The sequence below is a fragment of the Haliotis rufescens genome, unplaced genomic scaffold (assembly GCF_023055435.1).
Source record: "Haliotis rufescens isolate VD_foot unplaced genomic scaffold, xgHalRufe1.0.p SCAF_3, whole genome shotgun sequence".
Taxonomy (NCBI): domain Eukaryota; kingdom Metazoa; phylum Mollusca; class Gastropoda; order Lepetellida; family Haliotidae; genus Haliotis; species Haliotis rufescens.
The window spans coordinates 24,280,625-24,299,775 of NW_025964001.1; the positions used below are offsets into that span (position 1 = coordinate 24,280,625).

General features: G+C 48.0%; 1 protein-coding gene across 1 annotated transcript; it reads left to right on the forward strand.

Moving 5' to 3' along the window:
* The first annotated feature begins 360 nt into the window (after positions 1 to 360).
* Positions 361 to 18,641, forward strand: LOC124143978 (galactosylgalactosylxylosylprotein 3-beta-glucuronosyltransferase 1-like). Its single transcript, XM_046513180.2, has 5 exons — positions 361 to 517; positions 9,117 to 9,709; positions 10,618 to 10,704; positions 13,275 to 13,484; positions 16,037 to 18,641. Exons 1-5 carry the CDS (start codon positions 424 to 426, stop codon positions 16,136 to 16,138), a joined length of 1,086 nt encoding a protein of 361 aa, XP_046369136.2. The 5' UTR covers positions 361 to 423; the 3' UTR covers positions 16,139 to 18,641.
* Positions 18,642 to 19,151: the final 510 nt, after the last annotated feature.

Genomic DNA, 19,151 nt, shown 5'->3' on the forward strand with positions numbered 1-19,151 from the left:
TGTCCCGTGCTTCACATAGTTTGTCAATGTGGGGATTCAAAATCCGGTCTTCGGCGTGACGTCATTAAACATGACGTCAACGTTGCTGGATATAATATGTCAACATCGGTATTTGCATAACGTCAGCAAACATGAAGAACGCAGTCCTTAGTACACGTGCTTTGTGATAAACTGTATTATCTCGCTTATTTTGACATACATTTATCTGTTGTTGAGTGAGCGGGAAAATTATTGTTTCGTCGGTGGCGCAATCACGAGAGAATATGTCACCTTTTTCAGGTCATGTTTGTATCCACCATACCTACTACTGCTTCACCATGCATGACCGGTTATCACATTAAAGATGCGGACCATCGGCGTCCTAACGCAGAGCCAGCGAACCCGCACTTCGGACTAATCGACTCACTGTTACTGTAGAGGTCTATGCCCGGTTTGTTGACTATGTTTCAGAGGCCTAGGAGACTTGTATACGTCTTTTTTCTCTTATTTGTATTGACGTGGATACTCTTTAAATCTGGTAAGTGTGCATTTTGTTCTAGCTTTCAATCTGAGGTTCAATGCACCGCGGTTCTCTTTGAAGAGTTGAACCCAGTTTCATGCAAGGCTCACTGTCGGTAAACCGACACACAGTTATATGCATGAAATGCTGGGCAAAGTGGCTTAAACGCATTTCACTACCATTCGTGACCAACTCGTCCCATTCCGGTACAAGCCGAATGTAGACTCCTGCCCCTCTCGAATGTTTCCATATTGGCTTATGAACACGAGAACTACTTTAAACAAGAACGACAATTCTTATTCTACACGCGTCTTATGGTAAACTAAATGTAGGTGTTACAACAACGTTCGCTTGTTCCTGTTGTAAAAGTATTGAACTTCTCTGATACTAATATATGCTTTTGTACAAGAGTATGTTTGACGAGCCAACTCATTCTTTCGCAATTGTTTATTCATTTGCAAATTATTCATTTAAAATAAGATATTGAAAATAGATGAAGAAAAGTATGCAAACGCCAGACTGAGACATATTGAATATATTGGCTATCTTTAGCTGAGCGCTACCGGTTTGAAGCATACCAATATCCCTTAGGGGTTCATCAAGTTGTTGATGACGCATTCCCAATCTGGTCACAAATACTGCATAAAAGCACGAGTAGAGAGTTGAGGTTTTCCTGTGGATAATAAAAGACAACAATATTAATGGCTCAGAGCGAGTTAACGACCTTTTAGTAAAGTGTCAAAATCAAGAATGACCCCTAACCACGTGCACGGAGGAAATGCGTGGTCCAGGTGCCATGTTTCGGGTGTTTCGGGGCGTTACGTATTGGTTTCGAAACCATTCTATTTTGGCAGTCAGTTTTAAAAGCTGATCTTTCACTGGCGATCTTTATATCTATATCTATTTCCTTTCCCCTACTTTCTTAAGGAGTATATATGTTCCAATTAACACACACTGCTATCATGTATCAGGTTTTTGGACAAAATGTTCAAATAAATTACGAAGTCGTCACGTAACTAAAAACCGTAAAACTGGAGCATAAAGGCATGCATTCTGACCGACCCATTAACGAACCGCCGGTATAGACTGAGATAAATAATTTATATTTATACTTGTCTTCAGGAATTATCTTCCAAAGGATCTTTGGGACTTTCAAATTGACACACATCTGGTCAATAACAGAAGCAGCCATCCGTGGTAGATTTCTCTGAACGCTTTCTGTTTGGTTTGAAATTACATAGATTCAGTGATCCCTTAACGTTCGATTTGTTTGTGACCCTATTACATTCTGCTCTATAAAGCAGACATATTGATTATCATGAATATTAAATTGAAGGTTCTGTCTGTACATACGGTTAAACACCATAAAATCCATCGCGCTCTCTGTGGCTCAGTGAGCGGTAGTCGATATTAGACCGCCATTCCAATAAAGATTCACACATTTAAGTCAAACTAAGATCATGTGAGGAGATTCCACTCAGATAAAAATTAAATTTAAACTTTTTTTCCACCCCTTACACAACACCCTTCATGAATCGAAAGGGCAATTACACTCTCTCGTCAATAGGGTATTGCTTCCAAGAAAGCGTTTCGGAAATTTGTTTTTGATAATATATATCCGCAAATGCCTTTTGAATAACTGACAAAACATTCGAATTTAGCTGAGAGGTTTAACTCGAGCTTCAGGTATATCGATGATAGCGTTCAGTAATAGTCAAAGAGGCAATTCCCTTCCACCGATTTACCCACCTGAACTAGAACTATACTAAGTCCAAATATACTTGGATTGTTATTCTTATGCTATGGAAAGGGCATTATCGCTTTTATTAATGTCATTTATATACATAGGAGAAATGAATGATGAACTTGGCATATTTGAATGTGTCTTATAATTTCACATTCCGCTCAAAGGACCATGAAGATTTAGATGAGGGGTTTAACGTCGCGTTCAGGGTTATTGCACTTTTGACTTTTACATCCCACTTTTGACTTCACTTGGTATGATGTGGCCGGGGATTGTATCGTCGACCTTTCGCTCTTCAGGATAACGCTGTCTCCACTGCACCACGGAGTCGGTCTCCGGGTAGACGCTCTCTCCACTGCACCACGGAGTCGGTCTCCGGGTAGACGCTCTCTCCACTGCACCACGGAGTCGGTCTCCGGGAAGACGCTCTCTCCACTGCACCACGGAGTCGGTCTCCGGGTAGACGCTCTCTCCACTGCACCACGGAGTCGGTCTCCGGGTAGACGCTCTCTCCACTGCACCACGGAGTCGGTCTCCGGGGAGACGCTCTATCCACTACACCACGGAGTCGGTCTCCGGGTAGACGCTCTATCCACTGCACCACGGAGTCGGTCTCCGGGTAGACGCTCTCTCCACTACACCACGGAGTCGGTCTCCGGGTAGACGCTCTCTCCACTGCACCCCGGAGTCGGTCTCCGGGTAGACGCTCTATCCACTGCACCCCGGAGTCGGTCTCCGGGTAGACGCTCTCTCCACTGCACCCCGGAGTCGGCCTCCGGGTAGACGCTCTATCCACTGCACCACGGAGTCGGTCTCCGGGTAGACGCTCTATCCACTACACCACGGAGTCGTCTTTCGGACAATGCACCACGGAGTCGGTCTCCGGGTAGACGCTCTATCCACTGCACCACGGAGTCGTCTTTCGGACAATGCACCACGGAGTCGGTCTCCGGGTAGACGCTCTATCCACTACACCACGGAGTCGTCTTTCGGACAATGCACCACGGAGTCGGTCTCCGGGTAGACGCTCTATCCACTGCACCACGGAGTCGTCTTTCGGACAATGCACCACGGAGTCGGTCTCCGGGCAGACGCTCTATCCACTGCACCACGGAGTCGGTCTCCGGGCAGACGCTCTATCCACTAGACCAAGGAGTCGGCTTTCGGACAATGCACCATGGAGGCGCTCTATCCTTTGCACCACGGAATCGGTCTCCGGGAAGACGCTCTATCCTTTGCACCACGGAGTCGGTTTCAGGGCAGACGCTCTATCCACTGCACCACGGAGTCGGCCTCCGGGAAGACGCTCTATCCACTGCACCACGGAGTCGGTCTCCGGGAAGACGACCATCCACTGCACCACGGAGTCGGTCTCCGGGAAGACGCTCGATCCACTGCACCACGGAGTCGGCCTCCGGGAAGACGCTCTATCCACTGCACTACGGAGTCGGTCTCCGGGCAGACGCTCTATCCACTGCACCACGGAGTCGGTCTCAGGGAAGACGCTCTATCCACTGCACCACGGAGTCGGCCTCCGGGAAGACGCTCTATCCACTGCACCACGGAGTCGGCCTCCGGGAAGACGCTCTATCCACTGCACCACGGAGTCGGTCTCAGGGAAGACGCTCTATCCACTAGACCACGGAGTCGGTCTCTGGGCAGACGCTCTATCCACTAGACCACGGAGTCGGTCTCCGGGAAGACGCTCTATCCACTGCACCACGGAGTCGGTCTCAGGGAAGACGCTCTATCCACTAGACCACGGAGTCGGTCTCCGGGCAGACGCTCTATCCACTAGACCACGGAGTCGGTCTCAGGGTAGACGCTCCATCCACTGCACCACGGAGTCGGTATCCGGGAAGACGCTCTATCCACTGCACCACGGAGTCGGTCTCCGGGAAGACGCTCTATCCACTAGACCACGGAGTCGGTCTCCGGGCAGACGCTCTATCCACTGCACCACGGAGTCGGTCTCAGGGCAGACGCTCTATCCACTGCACCACGGAGTCGGCCTCCGGGAAGACGCTCTATCCACTGCACCACGGAGTCTGTCTCAGGGAAGACGCTCTATCCACTGCACCACGGAGTCGGCCTCCGGGAAGACGCTCTATCCACTGCACCACGGAGTCGGCCTCCGGGAAGACGCTCTATCCACTGCACCACGGAGTCGGTCTCAGGGAAGACGCTCTATCCACTAGACCACGGAGTCGGTCTCCGGGCAGACGCTCTATCCACTAGACCACGGAGTCGGTCTCCGGGAAGACGCTCTATCCACTGCACCACGGAGTCGGTCTCAGGGAAGACGCTCTATCCACTAGACCACGGAGTCGGTCTCCGGGCAGACGCTCTATCCACTAGACCACAGAGTCGGTCTCAGGGTAGACGCTCTATCCACTGCACCACGGAGTCGGTATCCGGGAAGACGCTCTATCCACTGCACCACGGAGTCGGTCTCCGGGAAGACGCTCTATCCACTAGACCACGGAGTCGGTCTCAGGGCAGACGCTCTATCCACTGCACCACGGAGTCGGTCTCTGGGAAGACGCTCTATCCACTGCACCATTGAGTCGGCCTCCGGGAAGACGCTCTATCCACTAGACCACGGAGTCGGTCTCCGGGAAGACGCTTTATCCACTGCACCACGGAGTCGGTCTCAGGGCAGACGCTCTATCCACTGCACCACGGAGTCGGTCTCCGGGAAGACGCTCTATCCACTGCACCACGGAGTCGGTCTCCGGGAAGACGCTCTATCCACTGCACCACGGAGTCGGCCTCCGGGAAGACGCTCTATCCACTGCACCACGGAGTCGGTCTCCGGGAAGACGCTCTATCCACTGCACCACGGAGTCGGCCTCCGGGAAGATGCTCTATCCACTGCACTACGGAGTCGGTCTCCGGGAAGACGCTCTCTCCACTGCACCACGGAGTCGGCCTCCGGAAAGACGCTCTATCCACTGCACCATGGAGTCGGTCTCCGGGAAGACGCTCTAGCCACTGCACCACGGAGTCGGCCTCCGGGAAGACGCTCTATCCACTGCACCACGGAGTCGGTCTCAGGGAAGACACTCTATCCACTGCACCACGGAGTCGGTCTCAGGGAAGACGCTCTATCCACTAGACCACGGAGTCGGTCTCCGGGCAGACGCTCTATCCACTAGACCACGGAGTCGGTCTCCGGGAAGACGCTCTATCCACTGCACCACGGAGTCGGTCTCCGGGAAGACGCTCTATCCACTAGACCACGGAGTCGGTCTCAGGGTAGACGCTCTATCCACTGCACCACGGAGTCGGTATCCGGGAAGACGCTCTATCCACTGCACCACGGAGTCGGTCTCCGGGAAGACGCTCTATCCACTAGACCACGGAGTCGGTCTCCGGGCAGACGCTCTATCCACTAGACCACGGAGTCGGTCTCAGGGCAGACGCTCTATCCACTGCACCACGGAGTCGGCCTCCGGGAAGACGCTCTATCCACTGCACCACGGAGTCGGCCTCCGGGAAGACGCTCTATCCACTGCACCACGGAGTCGGTCTCAGGGAAGACGCTCTATCCACTAGACCACGGAGTCGGTCTCAGGGTAGACGCTCTCTCCACTGCACCACGGAGTCGGTATCCGGGAAGACGCTCTATCCACTGCACCACGGAGTCGGTCTCCGGGAAGACGCTCTATCCACTAGACCACGGAGTCGGTCTCCGGGCAGACGCTCTATCCACTAGACCACGGAGTCGGTCTCAGGGCAGACGCTCTATCCACTGCACCACGGAGTCGGCCTCCGGGAAGACGCTCTATCCACTGCACCATTGAGTTGGCCTCCGGGAAGACGCTCTATCCACTAGACCACGGAGTCGGTCTCCGGGCAGACGCTCTATCCACTAGACCACGGAGTCGGTCTCCGGGTAGACGCTCTATCCACTGCACCACGGAGTCGGTATCCGGGAAGACGCTCTATCCACTGCACCACGGAGTCGGTCTCCGGGAAGACGCTCTATCCACTAGACCACGGAGTCGGTCTCAGGGCAGACGCTCTATCCACTGCACCACGGAGTCGGTCTCTGGGAAGACGCTCTATCCACTGCACCATTGAGTCGGCCTCCGGGAAGACGCTCTATCCACTAGACCACGGAGTCGGTCTCCGGGAAGACGCTTTATCCACTGCACCACGGAGTCGGTCTCAGGGCAGACGCTCTATCCACTGCACCACGGAGTCGGTCTCCGGGAAGACGCTCTATCCACTGCACCACGGAGTCGGTCTCCGGGAAGACGCTCTATCCACTGCACCACGGAGTCGGCCTCCGGGAAGACGCTCTATCCACTGCACCACGGAGTCGGTCTCCGGGAAGACGCTCTATCCACTGCACCACGGAGTCGGCCTCCGGGAAGATGCTCTATCCACTGCACTACGGAGTCGGTCTCCGGGAAGACGCTCTCTCCACTGCACCACGGAGTCGGCCTCCGGGAAGACGCTCTATCCACTGCACCATGGAGTCGGTCTCCGGGAAGACGCTCTATCCACTGCACCACGGAGTCGGCCTCCGGGAAGACGCTCTATCCACTGCACCACGGAGTCGGTCTCAGGGAAGACGCTCTATCCACTGCACCACGGAGTCGGTCTCAGGGAAGACGCTACATCCACTAGACCACGGAGTCGGTCTCCGGGCAGACGCTCTATCCACTAGACCACGGAGTCGGTCTCCGGGAAGACGCTCTATCCACTGCACCACGGAGTCGGTCTCAGGGAAGACGCTCTATCCACTGCACCACGGAGTCGGTCTCAGGGTAGACGCTCTATCCACTGCACCACGGAGTCGGTATCCGGGAAGACGCTCTATCCACTGCACCACGGAGTCGGTCTCAGGGAAGACGCTCTATCCACTAGACCACGGAGTCGGTCTCCGGGCAGACGCTCTATCCACTAGACCACGGAGTCGGTCTCAGGGCAGACGCTCTATCCACTGCACCACGGAGTCGGTCTCCGGGAAGACGCTCTATCCACTGCACCATTGAGTCGGTCTCAGGGCAGACGCTCTATCCACTGCACCACGGAGTCGGTCTCCGGGAAGACGCTTTATCCACTGCACCACGGAGTCGGTCTCAGGGCAGACGCTCTATCCACTGCGCCACGGAGTCGGTCTCCGGGAAGACGCTCTATCCACTGCACCACGGAGTCGGTCTCCGGGAAGACGCTCTATCCACTGCACCACGGAGTCGGCCTCCGGGAAGACGCTCTATCCACTGCACCACGGAGTCGGTCTCCGGGAAGACGCTCTATCCACTGCACCACGGAGTCGGTCTCCGGGAAGATGCTCTATCCACTGCACCACGGAGTCGGCCTCCGGGAAGACGCTCTATCCACTGCACCATGGAGTCGGTCTCAGGGCAGACGCTCTATCCACTGCACCACGGAGACGCTCTATCCTTTGCACCACGGAGTCGGCCTCCGGGAAGACGCTCTATCCACTGCACCATGGAGTCGGCCTCCGGGAAGACGCTCTATCCACTGCACCACGGAGTCGGCCTCCGGGAAGACGCTCTATCCACTGCACCACGGAGTCGGCCTCCGGGCAGACATTCTATCCACTGCACCACGGAGTCGGTCTCCGGGAAGACGCTCTATCCACTGCACCACGGAGTCGGCCTCCGGGAAGACATTCTATCCACTGCACCATGGAGTCGGTCTCCGGGAAGACGCTCTCCACTGCACCATGGAGTCGGTCTCAGGGAAGACGCTCTATCCACTGCACCACGGAGTCGGCCTCCGGGAAGACGCTCTATCCACTGCACCACAGAGTCGGCCTCCGGGAAGACATTCTATCCACTGCACCATGGAGTCGGTCTCCGGGAAGACGCTCTCCACTGCACCATGGAGTCGGTCTCCGGGAAGACGCTCTATCCACTGCACCACGGAGTCGGCCTCCGGGAAGACATTCTATCCACTGCACCACGGAGTCGGCCTCCGGGAAGACGCTCTATCCACTGCACCACGGAGTCGGCCTCAGGGAAGACGCTCTATCCACTGCACCACAGAGTCGGCCTCCGGGAAGACGCTCTATCCACTGCACCACGGAGTCGGCCTCCGGGAAGACATTCTATCCACTGCACCATGGAGTCGGTCTCCGGGAAGACGCTCTCCACTGCACCATGGAGTCGGTCTCCGGGAAGACGCTCTATCCACTGCACCACGGAGTCGGCCTCCGGGAAGACGCTCTATCCACTGCACCACGGAGTCGGTCTCAGGGAAGACGCTCTATCCACTGCACCACGGAGTCGGCCTCCGGGAAGACGCTCTATCCACTGCACCACGGAGTCGGCCTCCGGGAAGACGCTCTATCCACTGCACCACGGAGTCGGCCTCCGGGAAGACATTCTATCCACTGCACCACGGAGTCGGTCTCCGGGAAGACGCTCTCCACTGCACCATGGAGTCGGTCTCCGGGAAGACGCTCTATCCACTGCACCACGGAGTCGGTCTCCGGGCAGATGCTCTTCAGAATGTGCGTTATAAACACTGTTGTCAAAGAATCCCCCTTATATATAGTTTTATGAGAGCGAATGTATTGATTTCAACTTCTTTACTATGAGGAACACCATAAATTCTCTACTTATGTGTATCGCTTCTAAATACCATTGAAATACCAGAACCGTGTTATGTTTTAAAATACGCATGAAATATAATAAGCAAAGAGCCACCTTGTCGACGGATCTGGTAACTAGTGGGGTTTGTGTAGTGTAGAAAAACGTGTTATAGTAAATGATTAGTTTTCATCCATCTTAAATCCTTATTTGTTCCGTCTTGTCAAACATTGTCATTTGTCGAAATAATTATCAAAAGCCATGTTAACTATATGTCCTCTTTCCTCTGTGTTATTTGCAGATACATGCAACAGAACTGCAAACACAGTTACCAAATTCGGACGCCAATCTAATGGGATTTTTGAAGTGAAGACAAGAAGAAACTTGGAAAAGATCAATCTCAGACACAAGCTGCAATCAGCACGAACTAAAAACGAAATAAAACCCGAGACCAAGAAATCCCAATATTGGCATTTTGTTCTTGATGATGGAGAAAAACGCCATCGGAAATTCGGTCCAACTATACCAGTAATATATGCCATCACACCAACATATGCGCGTTTGGAACAGAAGGCTGAACTAACAAGGTTGTCACAAACATTTCTTCACCTGTCACATTTTCATTGGATACTTGTAGAAGATTCCGAAAACAAGACTAGCCTGGTGATCAACTTGTTACGATCAAGCGGTCTATCGTATACACATTTGCATGCTCAAACACCACCGAATGTAAAGTTGAAACCCACAGATGCCCGTTATTCAAAACCTAGAGGGGTATCGCAAAGAAATGCCGGGTTGTCATGGATACGGGATAATGTGGATCCCGAGACCCAATCTGGAGTTGTATATTTTGCTGATGATGATAATACGTATGATTTACAGGTGTTTGATGAGGTGAGTTCCACATCTGTACGTCTAGTTAAATACAAATCTCAAGACGCAGGGTATAAATGAATTAACATTTGATTTACAACAACAATTTAAAAAAAGAATTATATAGTTGTAGCCCTACCGGCCCCCATATACTAGTATTTACAGACAACCTTTTGAAAATATATATGCCCACAGTTCTACGCCTGTCTTTCGAAAATCAGGGTAGGTGGGTTTACAAGGTAGACCCAATTTTATGGACAACAACATCATTAATACTGTAAAAAGCGATGTTTCGGTATAGATCCTTATACCGTTGTCAAGCAAGGCTTGCTTGACAACGTCTTGCTTGACTATCAACTCTGAAAGGGTTTTGTCACTTTTGTGGCTGAACCACGGCAATGACCCTCCTTCTCAGCACTCGTGCGGACTTTATAGTTGGAAAACTGTGCCTCTGGATATTGAAAAAAAAGTTTAATGTTGATGGCAAATCCGGCCATGTCAATGGCAAAGGGGCGATGCATTTCTTGTCCCGCCAGTCACCCAGTCACCTGTGAAAGTATATCAATAATATATATATATATATATATATATATATATATATATATATATATATATATATATATATATATATATAAAGTAGAAAGAAATAGAAAGAGCATGGTCGATTGTAGCTCCTCAAGAGTTGTGTAATGTAGAGAACAAAAGGCAAGATGGGCATTTCTTTCCCCTCAAGGACGGGAGACCAAGTATTTTATAAAGATCTCGTGAACTAATCAGATACCATCTATTTTCTGACATGGCGGTATGACAATCCCTCTGGTCACACTGTCTTGTGGAGAATTTTGGCACACTGAATCTTTAAGCTAAGATCTAAATATGTACGTTGGGCGTAGAGACCTGAAGACTAAGACACTGCTACTTTATTGCAGATGCGGGTGACACAAAAGGTTGCAGTGTGGCCTGTGGGATTTACAGGACATTTGAAATATGGAGGCCCAGTCGTGACACATGGAAAGGTAACAGCAACTCCATATACATATATAGTTAGGGTTTGTTTTCAGATTGTGCCGAAATGTCGTACGTCACTTACTCATCACGCCATTGCCACAATGACGTCCTGATGTTGCTTGATATACTGCCTTGATTCTTGCTTCACTTCCTTGTTTCCACCTTTAATTCCTTGTTTCCGCCTTTACTACATTGTTTCTGCCTTTACTACATTGTTTTTGCCTTTACTTCCCTGTTTCTGCCTTTACTATATTCTTTCCACCTTTACTTCCTTCTTTCTGCCTTTACTTCCTTCTTTCTGCTTTTCCTTCCTTCTTTCTGCCTTTACTTCCTTCTTTCTGCCTTTACTGCCTTTACTTCCTTCTTTCTGCTTTTCCTTCCTTCTTTCTGCCTTTACTTCCTTCTTTCTGCTTTTCCTTCCTTCTTTTTACCTTTACTACATTGTTTCTTCCTGGTTCCGCCTTTACGTCCTTGTCTCAACCTTTACAACTTTGTTTCCACGTTTACTTCCTTGTTTCCGAATTCACAACCTTGTTTCTGCCTTTACTTCCTTGTATCCACCTTTACTACATTGTTTACACCTTTACTATATTGTTTCCACCCTTACTACATTGTTTCTACCTTTACTATATTGTTTCCACCCTTACTACATTGTTCTACCTTTGTTACATTGTTCTACCTTTACTACATTGTTTCTACCTTTACTACATTGTTTCTACCTTTACTACATTGTTTCTACTTTTGCTACATGTTTCTACCTTTACTACATTGTTTCTACCTTTACTACATTGTTCTTCTTTGCTACATTGTTTCTACCTTTACTACATTGTTTCTTCTTTTGCTACATTGTTTCTACCTTTACTACATGTTTCTACCTTTCCTACATTGTTTCTACCTTTATTACATGTTTCTACCTTTACTACATTGTTTCCACCCTTACTACATTGTTTCCATCCTTACATTTTTTCTACCTTTGCTACATTGTTTCTACTTTTACTACATGTTTCTACTTTTACTACATTGTTTCCACCCTTACTACATTGTTCTACCTTTGCTACATTGTTTCTACCTTTACTACATGTTTCTACCTTTACTACATTGTTTCAACCCTTACTTCATTGTTCTACCTTTGCTACATTGTTTCTACCTTTACTACATTGTTTCTACCTTTGCTACATTGTTTCTACCTTTACATTGTTTCTACCTTTACTATATTGTTTCTGTCTTTACTACATTGTTTCTACCCTTACTGCATTGTTCTACCTTTACTGCATTGTTTCTGCCTTTACTACAGTGATTCTGTGTTTCCTTTATTCATTCTTCTTGTCCTACACATTTCTACCTTTTCTACCTACCTTTACTACGTTGATTCCACAATATTATCGTGTTTTTCTACCTTGTTCGGCCTTTACGACTTCTGATCCTACCAACACTATGGTCTCCCTCAAACACCTGGATTATACATTATTTTATGGTTTATCTAAGCTTTTCTTACTAAGTCGTGATGTTAATGCATGTGCACTTGACATAATTCCCGACCACATGTAGGCCACGAAACTAGATCTCAGTTTAACATGTGATGTGTTGTGGAAGCCTATAAGTCCCCGTGCCTGATTACCTGATCCATTTAGTCGCCTCTCGCCATAACCGTAGGTTGATGGAGACCTATATATCTACCCAGAATACCTACAGGATTATGATGAGGAAAAAGGAACGTCCAGTCTAATGTAAGCTTACACCTAATGACATAAGATCCCCTTCACTAAAGTGTTTCTACCGTTATAACTTTTTCTACCTTCTTGGGGGGCGGTCGGGTAGTCTAGTGGTTAAAGCGTTCGCTCGTCACGCCGAAGACCCGGAATCGATTCCCGACATGGGTACAATGTGTGAAGCCCATTTCTGGTGACCCCCGCCGTGATATTGCTGGAATATTGCTAAAAGCGGCGTAAAACCATACTTACTCAACCTTCTCGGCACTTTTACTACTTTGTTTCTACCTTTACTACCTTGATTTCACATTCCTTTTTTTTCTAACCTAGGCATTGCGTATATGCTTGTGGACTTGACCTAATACCCTACTACAGTAAACTACGGTTATAACGAACTCAAAGGGACTACTAATTTGAGTTCGTTATAACCGTAGTTCGTTATAAGTACATATACAGCATGACTACAGCAAGAAGTCGGGACTAAAAAGTAAGTTCGTTATATCCGTCAGTTCGTTATAAGCGTGTTCGTTATAACCGTAGTTTACTGTATGTATATGGCACCGAACTTAACATGGAACTCAAGCTCATGGGTGTAAAGTCACCGAGCCTCATCACCTGATTCATTTAGTCGCATGTTACGACAAGCATAGGTTGACAGGGACCTACATTCCTACCCAGAGTAAATTAAGTATCGGACTGAGTAAAACTAAACGTCCGGGCAGATGTAAGCAGCTGTTGTAACAAATAGTGACATGAGAACTCCAAGTATGTTCTTCAACCTTGTGGCTGAATCACGGCTATGACCCTCCTTCTCAACACTCGTGCGGACGCGACATGTTTATATATATATTATCGATATACTTTCACAGGTGACTGGCTGGCTGACGGGACTAGAACTGCATCGCCCTTTTGCCATTGACATGGCCGGATTTGCCATCAACATTAAACTTTTTTTTCAATATCCAGAGGCACAGTTTTCCAACTATAAAGTCAGATCAGGGTTTCAGGAATCCAATATATTGCAGCGACTTCATATATCACTGAACGACCTTGAACCTCTTGCTGACAATTGTACGAAGGTGAGTGTGGAGCCTAGTATGGTCTCGTCAGCCTGGTTCCCTGGGTATGCTGCGCTGGCGCTACTATGTAGTGTACCTGTAGCAGGCTGTGGTCTCGTCGGCAAATGTCCACGTGGAACTCAACTGTCGAGCTACAGATAATATGAACATCCAACCTTGAGTAAACCGTTAACCGTCCACAACATGGACTTTGACGTACATGTTGTATATTTCATGTTTTTAAATGTATCGGCTATAGTTAGTATGGTATTTGATTGAAATAAAGGTTAGGTAACACAATAACAAACAAGTGTATGGACGCAAACATCTGCCTGTAGGTTACACACAACCAAATGTTTTCCCATAGACTTCTATAGTAACGTTATAAAAAAAATTAAATAACTAAGCATTCAACAGCTATTACCTGTACGTGTGTGCACAGTTTGGCCTTAGAGCAGCAATAAAAAACTAAAAAATGACTAGCTTAGCCAGCTCCTTTTCCGAGTACAGGAAGCTAAACACACCAACCCCAGTTTCGCACCAAATGTCACCTACTTGAAAATAGCTGTGGTCACATTCAGCATAAGTCATCATGTTGAAAAAGACAGTACTAAATATAGAAAAACATGGTCAGTTTTAATAACTGGATGGATGTACATTTGAAAGACATAAAAATCTTACAGAATATCCTCCAATCACAGCCTGCAAATATCTCTCGATCTGCACTGAAGGCTCCCTATGAAAACCGCACTGTCCAAACTGGTTCTGATTTGGTGTAGTAGAACCTGTACACTGTTTCAACGTTTATGTGCATATATATTACATAGTGACGTACCGCTTCGATGATCTAGTGGTAGAGCGTTCGCACGGAAAGTGGAAGGTTCGATCCCCGGCCGCGTCATACCAGAAGACGTTAAAAGATGGTACTTGTTGTTACCCTGTCTGGCGCTCGGCATTAAGGGGCTTAAACAAGGACTGGTCGGCTCGGAGTCAGTATACTGTGTCTGAGTGGGGTATCCATGTTAAACTGCGGCATGGTATCTCAGTGAGCTAGCACTATAAATCGGCATCAGTCTGGACTAGTACAAGCAGCTACACACACATACACGTGCGTGCACGTCGCTATATACGTGCAATAATCTTGGACGCGACGTTAAACCCCATATCACCTCACCTCACATAGTGCCATAGTTGATTCACCTCACCTCACATAGTGCCATAGTTGATTGTGGTACTAGTATCTAATGTCTGTACCGAAACGTCGTAACAGTGTAAACCTATAAACTTCAACCAGTGACCTGATGTTCCACACCTTGTGTGTCACGTCCGTGGTTTCAGCAGGTTGTTTGTCTTTGTGTTGCCCTGTACGTATAGTGGTTGGAGTATACGATTTAGAGGAGAGTTATCCTTGGTTTGGGCTTTTGCATTATCGTGAAATGTGCATCGTGTTCGTATCCCACGTGGTTTAGCGATCCCCTCAAATGAGGCATGGATACTTAACCTACTGTATGAACTTTCCGTATTTCTATACCAAGCTCCTTGAAAAACGGATTTTATAAGTTGATCTTTGTAGGCGTGGATGGGTGCTTGCGTGAATGAAGATGAGCGTAAGTGGGTGTTTGTTTCAGGGAGAGGAGGTGGGTGTTCGCGTGAGTGGATGAAGGTGAGCGTGAGTGGGTGTTTGTTTCAGGGAGGGGAGGTGGGTGTTCGCGTGAGTGGGTGTTTGTTTCAGGGAGAGGAGGTGGGTGTTCGCGTAAGTGGGTGTTTGTTTCAGGGAAGGGGGGTGGGTGTTCGCGTGAGAGAATGAAGGTGAGCGTGAGTGGTGTTTGTTTCAGGGAGAGGAGGTGGGTGTTCGCGTCAAGGAATGAAGGTGAGCGTGAGTGGGTAATTGTTTCAGGGAGACGAGGTGGGTGTTCGCGTGAGCGGTATTTGTTTCAGGGAAGGGAGGTGGGTGTTCGCGTGAGTGGGTGTTTGTTTCAGGGAGGGGAGTGTTCGCGTGAGTGGTGTTTGTTTCAGGGAGGGGAGGATAGTGTTCGCGTGAGTGGGTGTTTGTTTCAGGGAGAGGAGGTGGGTGTTCGCGTAAGTGGGTGTTTGTTTCAGGGAAGGGAGATGGGTGTTCGCGTGAGTGGGTGTTTGTTTCAGGGAGGGGAGGTATGTGTTCGCGTGAGTGGTGTTTGTTTCAGGGAGAGGAGGTGGGTGTTCGCGTGAGGGAGTGGAGGTGGGCGTGGTGGGGCGTTTGCGTGAGGGGGTGGGGGTGGAGGTGGGCGTGGGTGGTTGTTCGTTTGAGTGAATGAAGGTGAGCGTGAGTGGGTGTTTGTTTCAGGGCTTGGAGCTGAGTCATCGCGTGAAGCGGTGGAGGTGGTTATTGATGGGTGTTTGCGGGAGGGACTGTAGGTGGGTGGATGTTGGCGTGAAGAAGTTAATGTGGGCCTGGGTGGGTGATTGCGCGAGGTTTGGCGAGGGCTTAGATGGGTGTTCGCGTGAGGGGGTGGAGGTGGGCTTGTGGGAGTTAAAACGTTTATGAGCGTGCGTGTCTCTCTGTTATTACAACTGCATGTTGTCTCTCATTTCAGGTACTTGTATGGCATACTAGAACCGAAACACCTCGAACTGACGCTGAAGCAAGAAATAGACAAAAGTTGCTCAAAGGGCCCTACTTTTCTATTGAGGTTTGATCCATATTCGTAACGAGAAACACTATTGTTCATTAAGTGTGCAACAGAAAGGATTTGTAACAGAAATATATTATACTACGTGAGTAGAGCGTGAAACGACATTACAAGTTAAAGGATTAACAGTTTCAGTGATTAACGGCGTACCAACAATATAAAAAACTTTGGGCTCGACCAGACAGACCAGAGACTGTAAAGTCCTAGCTGGGAGTTGCTCTTCTCTGTTTGCCTTCCATCCAAGTCAGATTCATACTCAGTATCCATTGTGATCACCTTAGCCATAGTTTAATCTCACGTGAAGCATTGAGCTCTTATTCTAAACCGGAGTAACCGTTGTTGCTTATGCGTACTTAGTTCAGACACTGTATGCTTGCTTCCCATGAACAGTTCTTCACAAAGCTATTCGAGCAATTTGAAACAAGACGACAGAAATATACTGACACTTACAAAGATGAATCCATGAAAATATCAGGATAGTTGGCAAAGAACAATGAAAATACCCTATGGTTAGGACTAGGAAGCTCCAAAACTGTTGTCAATTGTGATAGCCGTTGTGAGTCGTCACCCAAAAGCAAAAGAGAACAAGCACGTTTTTACACGTGCAAAGTACGAAAAATGCAAAGTATCATTACCTTTTCGTGCAGAAATGGGGTATAAAGGTTTGGCATTCAAAGGCTACCCGCATATTCGCTGTAGCCGCGGAATACCACTGGGGACGCAATGCCGAGACTGACACTTTGGGAACGGGAACGTGCCGTCATATTTTCGTAGACCCTATTCTGACCTAAAGGCACCGAAATGAACGTCTACACGGCACATACAATGGTTACTTCGACGCTGGCATGGCGTTCTGTTCTCTGACGAATCCAGATTTCACCTCAGGAACGCCGACGGACTTATACGGGTATGGCGTCGCCGTGATGAACGTTGTCACGCTGATCGTGTTGTGCAGACTGATGATCGACGGGGCGGCGGAAGTGTGATGGTTTGGTGCGATATCAGTTTTCGGCACAGAGCGCAGCTCTATATATGCATAAGTCGTGTTAATGCAGTTTACTACAGGGACGCCATGTTTAAACGTCATGTTGTCCTCTGTTTCCGTCAACGCCAAGAGCTGCATATTTTCCAACAGGACGCCGGAGCACATATAGCACGTGCATCTATGGACTTCCTGGCCATAGGCTGTATTATAGCTAAATTGGATAGAATTATCAATAAACCGCCCGCATGTTATCAGAAATCGGCGGGCTAATGTAATTTGATAATGCCCTCATATTGCTTGACGACGGGCCAATATCACGCCTGTTGTTAGGTGACGCCATAGGAGAGGGATAGATGACGTCACGTTCGATAGTGACGTCATCTGGTTTGTTCTATGACGTTTCCATATTTGTAAAAGTGGGTCAGTGATATTCGTGTTGCTTGTAGTAAATGTATCAAACCCGATATTGTTGTTTCTTTTCTTTTTTATAACAAATTCCATCCATTTCAGCTATAATAACGGCAACCTTTTTTTTTAGAGCATTATCATTTGCAGAAGCCCTCGGTCTTTTCACCTACTCTCCTTCGTCGGGCAGTTACCCTTATATTATCCCCTGGCACTTGTGGGACTACCTGGGACAGCGTATTGCACGTAAACCTCAAATTGTCAACGTTAGAGAGCTCGCACTTTGCCTGCAACGTGAGTGGCGTAGGATACCATCAGCTGTTTTCCAGATTGATACTGTCCATGAGAATGCGTTGTGTGGCAAGCATTGCAACCAGGGACGGTCAAATGTAATGCTCTCAAACATGTGTGTGTTTCCTGATTAACGGTGTGCGGATTAAAGAGGTTTCAATGTATATTAAAACATACAAGCCCCATTGAAGATCCCTGGTAGAATTGATCTCCAGCAAGCCATGCTTGTCGTAAGAGACGAATAACGATCCCCATGCTTTACATAGCCCGACTTTATTCATTGATTTGATTGATTGAATTACAATTTTTCGATGTCTCGACAACATACTGCCATATAACGACTATTAACTGATAAACTTGTGAATAGATGATACTTTTTCTGGATAGCAACTTCTCTTTTTCTTTGTCACGACGTTTCAGCTACTTCTTGCTCCTTTATCGTGTGAACGATGTCACGACGTTTCAGAGCTACTTCTTGCTCCTTTATCGGTTGAACGATGTCACGATGTTTCAGAGCTACTTCTTGCTCCTTTATCGTGTGAATGATGCCACGACGTTTCAGAGCTACTTCTTGCTTCTTTATCGGGTGAATGATGTCACGATGTTTCAGAGCTACTTAATTCTTGCTCCTTTATCGGTTGAACGATGTCACGATGTTTCAGAGCTACTTCTTGCTTCTTTATCGGGTGAATGATGTCACGACGTTTCAGAGCTACTTAATTCTTGCTCCTTTATCGGTTGAACGATGTCACGACGTTTCAGAGCTACTTCTTGCTTCTTTATCGGGTGAATGATGTCACGACGTTTCAGAGCTACTTCTTGCTCCTTTATCGGGTGAACGATGAAGGAGCAAGGAGTAGCTCTGAAACGTCGTGACAAAGAATAAAAGAAGTTACTATCCATAACAAGTGTCGTGTTTTATGTTCTTCCAATTTCTAAATGCCTATCAAAGACTTGACTAACTTGTGTTCATGTATATACGTGTTGTGTCCTGTACAGAAGAATAGAGTTTTATCCATATGTGATAAACTTGTGTTCATGTATATACTTGTTTGTTTTTATCAATATGTGTCACGGTTCACCGTCGGACTGTCGGAGTCATGCAGGGGAACAAGTGCACTGTGTAGACCCTGTCATCGACCGGGCAGCCGGTCATGGATGGTGCGCGCTTCCTGATGGAGAACGATGTAATTGCATTCGCGTCTCAAGTCTAGCACAATAGCCACATAACAGAACAGGTTTAAAGTTTAAAGTATCCAATAACACACGTATGCATGATGTTAAGGATGAAAACTTGGTTTGGCGAAAGAAAGAAAGAAATAAGAAATATCTTCAACA

Excerpts from the sequence above, each read along its gene's own strand:
- LOC124143978 (XM_046513180.2), top strand. The coding sequence starts at position 424 with ATGCCCGGTTTGTTGACTATGTTTCAGAGGCCTAGGAGACTTGTATAC. Across the intron at positions 518-9,116 it reads GTGGATACTCTTTAAATCTG|ATACATGCAACAGAACTGCA; the intron begins GTAAGTGTGCAT and ends TGTTATTTGCAG. Across the intron at positions 13,485-16,036 it reads TTGCTGACAATTGTACGAAG|GTACTTGTATGGCATACTAG; the intron begins GTGAGTGTGGAG and ends CTCTCATTTCAG.